Source organism: Oryza glaberrima, chromosome 8 (genome assembly GCF_000147395.1).
Source record: "Oryza glaberrima chromosome 8, OglaRS2, whole genome shotgun sequence".
In the NCBI taxonomy this organism is placed as follows: domain Eukaryota; kingdom Viridiplantae; phylum Streptophyta; class Magnoliopsida; order Poales; family Poaceae; genus Oryza; species Oryza glaberrima.
In genome coordinates this window covers 12,660,994-12,667,397 of record NC_068333.1, presented here as the reverse complement: position 1 = coordinate 12,667,397, position 6,404 = coordinate 12,660,994, and the positions used below count along the sequence as shown (strand labels likewise).

Sequence of the window (6,404 nt, the reverse complement as noted above, 5' to 3'; positions counted from 1 at the left end):
CTTTAGGGTTTCTACCGGTATCGGCTAAATCGTGTTGCTAGATTAGATTAGCTTAGACATCTACCACCCTGAAAATCAGTCAACGGCTTGATTGTCTAGATATTATGTTTCTTTTCATACTTAGTGCTGCATCAGTTAAGTTTGATCTACTAAGTCGTGCTTAGAACCATAATCTCTAGCCTGCTTCTTGATTGCCAATAAGGGTTTCATCGGGGTTTCAGCCAATGAGTTATCTGGACGTTGCATCGGCTCATAAGGATTGCATATACATATAAGTTGGATTTAGCTGATCGCAACAAATGTTTTATTGTTTAATCTAATCTTGTGGATTTTATGACATCGGACCTCCAGCCGATGTATGCTTTAATCGTCGGATCAATGCTTGTTCTATTATATCATATTATTTGCCGATTGGTTTATACTAGATTATATTGCTATATTATTACATCATCATCAGCCAATTGACTTTATATCATTATCTACATTGGACATATAGCCGATTGCTTAAACCTTATCGCTATCGGCTGGTATCGGCATAGGCTATTATCGGCTATCGGCTGGAACTACTCCATCGGCTTGTCAACGGCTCGGCTGTTTTGTCTATTATTTGCATATCTTGTCAGTTGCAAGATCAAACTGACTGGCACGCCCGCATCTCATCATATTTGGACCTGCACAGGAGCTAAGCAGATCTCCCAGGCCAGTGTGTTCGATTTTTTCGTCAAGACATGTACTTTTCCATGCGTATATCTCTACTATTATATAAAAATTAAAGAAGTTTCTGCCAGAATTTTGGTATGATATCCGTGTTTAAATCGGTTCTAATTTTATGTTTCTGTTAAATCCTTTCCTTTTTTTTTCTTACAATAGAGTGTCCATCTTATTCGAGACGCATGCGAAATAATTGGCCCGCACCTTTTCATGCACTCTTGCCGCACGTGGCGATCGGGCCCACACCTGAGTCTGTTTTCCAGTTTCCACACGCTTGCCGCCACCATTGGATCCGCAACTCGTGTGCGCGATTTTCCGCATGCCTGATTGGGATTGTGTCCTCATCGCCCACGATTTGCCCTTGCCGCATGTCCGATTGAGATTGTGTCCCCCTCGCCCACGATTTAAAATTTGAAGATGTGTTGTGTCAAAACTATGGTACGTTGTCCGTATCCGATTCCCGTCTCGCGTAACATTCATTGACTCGCGAGCAAATTGTGATAGAGAGTTTGTGTGATGTGGATACAAAGAGAATGTAACTCGTAGAGTCCGTGTTGATATCACATACGTCGTTGCCTAGATCATCCGATTCTATTCGTATTACACGACATGAATCCTGGGACGTGTTAGCATGATTTCAAGTCGTCTCCACACATACTCGTACGTATTACCAGGAATACCATTACAATAATCCATAAGAGTCAGTTTTACTGTAAAAATGAACATGCCAACCAAAATAAAGGATAATCAAAGTTGCTGATTCGGTCCATTATCAATTCCTGCCCGATTTGAGATAAAGCTGAACGACAAATCGAGCTCGTGTTTGAAGGCCTCATTATTTGGCTTATGCTTATTCCTATAAGACAAATTTTAAATTTTAGAACTAAATTTTGAATTCAACTTTTTGTTTTTTTTATTGCACTTTATTCTACATAATTTGTTTTTGAGTCGCTAAAAACATGTATATAAAAGATTTGCACACAAAATAGTCTTTCATTTGGTAATAAGTGATTTGGATAAGCACATGAATAAACAAAACAATGGGTTGTAATTATTTATCCATGACACATATGTAAAAATTAAATTGGTTCTACCCGTTGCAACGCATGGACATTTTTTCTAGTATAAAGTCTATATGTGTATATATAAACTTTGTAAATAAAATTTTCAATGTATACATATAAAGTTTACATCTTTAATTCTGTCACATACATATATACTGACCGCGTTAGGCGCATCCTAGAGGGAGAAATCAGACATTGTGCCATCGTCTAAAGTAGGTTTTTCCCTAAATACCACTACAAAATGGATTCAATAAAATGCCACTTACACGCTAGAAAGTAAATCTAGGACTAAATTCTTCCTCCCACACCATCAGCTCACCGACGGCTACAGTGCGCCGTTCCCAGTCAAGTGGACGAGCTCCCTCACTCCCGCCACCGCCTGTGTGCGAGCTCTGGCCGCGCTCCCGGCCGCGCCATCCGTTCGACGCTCGTCCATTATCAGCGGTGTGTCTTCCCGTCGGCCGTTGGCCGCGGCCGTCGCCGTTGTCGCTCGCCAGGCCGTATAGTCCCCGAGCTCGCGCCATCCTCGAGCTCGGCCGCTGCCGTCAACGAGCTCAGGCCCGAGTGGATGACGACGGCGACTGGAGGGCAAGCGGTTGGCTGCTGCCCCCCACGCGTTCGTCTGTGCAGCGAGCCCCCCACGAGTATCGATCTGTTATGGGGAAACTATTTTAATCCCTCGAGGGTATATCGCCTCGTTATTTGCATATCACTCAAATGATTATGAAAAAAATTAAAAAATTTTGAGAAGATATATTAACATGTGATATAACACTCCACAAATATGCAAGTTCAAATTTAACTTCTACACCTCGTAACGAAAAAAACAAATTAAACCACAGCTAGTTATCGTGTATTCAGAGTCAAATTTATTTTTTCATGGCAAGATGTAAAAGTTGAATTTTTACTTGCATGTTTGTGGAGTGATATATATCACATGTTAATACATCTTCTCAATTTTTTTTTAAAATTTTTTCATAACCATTTAAGTGATATACAAATACCAAGAAGATATTCCCTTGAGAGATGATAACCCTCTTCCATCTGTTCTGCGTATGAACGAATCGAGTGTGTCATGCTTGTGCTAGCTAGTTGCCAGTATTGACCGTGCTTGTGCTGCTGCTTGTGTTCCCAATTTCCCATGGAGGCTGCACCAATCGATGATGGCGGGTGGAGGTTGAACCAGCAACTCGAGTGTGGTGGCTGCATCTCGAAGCTGCGATGGCGGCGGCCGAGCTCGAGGACAGCGAGAGAGGCGACTGGCGACCGAGCTTGGGGACTGCACGAGCGGCGACAGCGACGACCGTTCTAGGAGGTCGCGACGGCAATGGCTGTGCTTGGGGAAGGAACGTCTTCATATGGGTGGGGGTGCGGTGAGCCGGTGAAGAGCAACCGGAGTTGGAAGAGGAGATGGGGATGGGAGAAGTCAAGGTTAATTTGGTCATAGATAGTATTCTAGTGTGTAACCATATGTGGATGTGGATTTTCATACCTTGTTTGCATGTTACTAGTTATAATTTTTTTTAAAAAAAATAATAACATAGATTAATACGAAATATATCACTCCATAAAAATATGCAATACCAAATTCAACTTCTACAAGTTGCAAAAAATAACAAATTAAACCAAAAATACTTATCGCACATTCACAACTATATTTGTTATTTTTGTTACAACTTGTGAAGTTGAATTTAAACTTGTATGTTTGTGGAGTGATATATTTCATATTAACCTATATTACCAATGTTTTTTATATTTTTTGAGTATTTATGTGGCATGTACGAAACGAGGGGATATCTCCTCGAATGATGAAATCTCTTTCCCATCATATGTTGATAGTAGCATTTTATCGAATCCATTTTGCGGAGTGGTATTTTGGGTGAAATCCACTTTTGACGATGGCAAAATGTCTTCTCCCCTGGAGGGGGTACATGCCTTGAGCAAAGGGTTGGCCCCAGCCCCCAGGAGACTAACTGCAACCTAATCGAACTATTTTTGGACCGGTGAGCACGAAATAAGGTCATCACTCATCAGCACATCGGCGGATGGTCACACCGACGTGTTCTAAATTCTCCATCGAACGACACACGATTCCTACACTTCCAGATGTTTCATAGGATTGCTAGAAGAACTGTTTTGCCAAACTTCTGGGGAGAGCTGGGAGTGTGGGCGAAACAAATCACCGGTCAAAATTCTATTCAGAATCATCACCACCTCGCGCGTTTCTTCTTCACTTTTCGTCAGATAAGAAATCTACACGATTAATGTTGCAAACCTGTTAATTCGAATTAATCCATGTTAAGGATTCAGATCTCAGTTACGTACGTTTTTTTGGATCTATAATGTATCCGTTTCTGACACAAAGAAGCACTATATATGAATAATATTATCCGATTCTCATGATCTCCTCGATCCTCCTGCCGCCATGGACGAACACCTTGCCTACCATCTCCCGGATCTGGCGCTGGAGATCGTCCTCAGCCACCTCCAGTCCCTCGCCGACCGCGCCAGCTTCCGCGGCGTGTGCCGGCAGTGGGCCGCCGTCTGGCGCGACCAGTGGCCGCGCACCCCACCGATGCCGTGGCTCGCCGCGCCGGGACACTGCGTCGCCCTCTCCGACGCGTCCGTCCACCGCGTCCCCCTCCCGAACGGCGTCGATGTCGACGGGATCGTCTGCTGCGGCTCGCTCGGCAACTGGATCGCGCTCGCGCCGAAGCGGCGGCGGTGGCGGCCGCGTCATCAGGTCCGCCACTTGCTGCTGAACCCGTTCTCCGGCGCCAGCGTGCAGCTCCCGATCCTCACGCCGGCCGCCTTCCGTGGAGGAGGCGACGATATCAACGTCGAGAAGATCGTCATCTCGTCGGCGCCGGACTCGGACGGCTGCGTCGTCGCCGCGATCGTGATGGGCTCGTACAGCTCCACGAGAGAGATCGTGATCTGGCGGCGGGGGCAAGAATCCTGGTCGACTCCGGCCGCCGCCGCTCCGTCCAACGTTGCAGACGCCGTGTTCCACGGCGGCGATCTCTACGTGGTCGACAAGTGTAGTCAGCTCTACGTCTTCTCCGGCGACGACGGCGGCGGTGGCCAAGAGCTGCACCCGGTGAGGCTCGAGATGGATCTCACGAGGACCGGCCGCTTCATGGCCCGCGTTCTGCTGGAGTGCGACGGGAGGCTGCTCATGGCGGACAGGCACCGCCACGGTGGCGACGCCGGCTACCACGAGTACAGCGTATACGCCCTGGAGCGCGACGCCGCCTGCGGCGATTGGTGCTGGTCGCCGGTCACGCGGCTCGACGGCCACGTCCTCTTCCTCGGCGCCGGCTGCTGCAGGGCTCTCCCGGTGACCGGGCGCGACAGGGTGAAGGACGGCAACGTCGTCTTCCTCGACGACAGCGCGGAGATCACGGCCGTGGTCACCGTCGACGACCGGAAACCCCTGGAGAGATCTGCCCTGATCAGGAGAAGCATGGACGTGCCGGCTTCCAACGTGATGGACACTTTCCGGCGGCGTGGCGGCGGCGGCGGCGGCAGGCCTGCATCGCCGGCGGCAAGCATGGCAGGGAGAAGGAATCAGTGCTTTGGATTTGGAGGGCTGCAAGATTTGATCGTCTTGATGAAATCTTTCATGTCACCGCAGGAGGATGAATGCACGCATCGTCAGTAATATTCCTACTAGATTGTTGCAGTATTTGGTGTTATCCTCTCTAGCTGTCTCTGTGCTTGTGATGTATTTTTTCGGATGATAATTTGTTGTTGCTGTTTACCTTATGATTCAGCTGTATACATCTTACGCTGTTACTTTGGTAATAATACCTATACAGAAGTAAGTACATGTGGATCATTGTAGGATAGCATAAGCAGGCATCAAGTCATGCAATGCAGGGCCTGTTTGGCACAGCTCCAGCTCCAGCTCTGGAGCTCAGCCAAACAGTTTCAGCTCCACCAAAACTGGGAGTGGAGTTGGGTGGAGCTCTCTCACAAAATGAACTAGAGTTATGGAGTTGGGTTTAGGCAGCTTCACAACTCCACTCTAGACTCAACTCTAGAGCTAAATTTAGGAGTTGGAGCTGTACCAAACGGACCCACAATGTTGATTTCAGCTAGGATTGTCCTGTACTCTACTACTCTTCTCTGCATACAATGTTGATTCAGATGGGAACAGGCAAAGTGTTGTTGCCGTTTATTAATTACTCAGTCTTATACATCAGGTCTACTACTACTTGGTAATTGAATAGTCCTGGTAATCAACTAATCACAAAACAATTGGATTATAGTTCTACTAGGCAGAAGCCTGAACATGAGGGGAGAGCTTATGGTCTAGCACACAGTAGGCCTGGCAACAGGTGCAAAATTGTTTTTAAAAAAATCTTCAGTAATAAATCGAGCAAGGTTGGCACTAGAGGTGCAAAGCATAGCAAAGGGCCTGCCCTGCCAGGTGCTACCAATATGTCAAAAACCATTTATTTTACTATGCAAATATTAAATTTCTGCGATTTAGTTTCAAGTTCGTTTGTTTTTCATAACCTGCATGCATAGATTGAAGAGCATTGCCACCGCCTACAACCCCATCTATCTACTATTCTAAAGCTGCCAGATGGAACCGGATCCTCTGACGTTGGGAAAAGTACG

The 6,404-nt window shown here is 46.5% G+C and overlaps 1 protein-coding gene across 1 annotated transcript; it reads left to right on the top strand.

Annotated features, from left to right (window-relative positions):
* Positions 1–4,200: 4,200 nt before the first annotated feature.
* LOC127781069 (uncharacterized) lies at positions 4,201–5,507 on the top strand. Its single transcript, XM_052307973.1, has one exon. The coding sequence runs from the start codon at positions 4,201–4,203 to the stop codon at positions 5,437–5,439; it is 1,239 nt and encodes a 412-aa protein (XP_052163933.1). The 3' UTR covers positions 5,440–5,507.
* Positions 5,508–6,404: the final 897 nt, after the last annotated feature.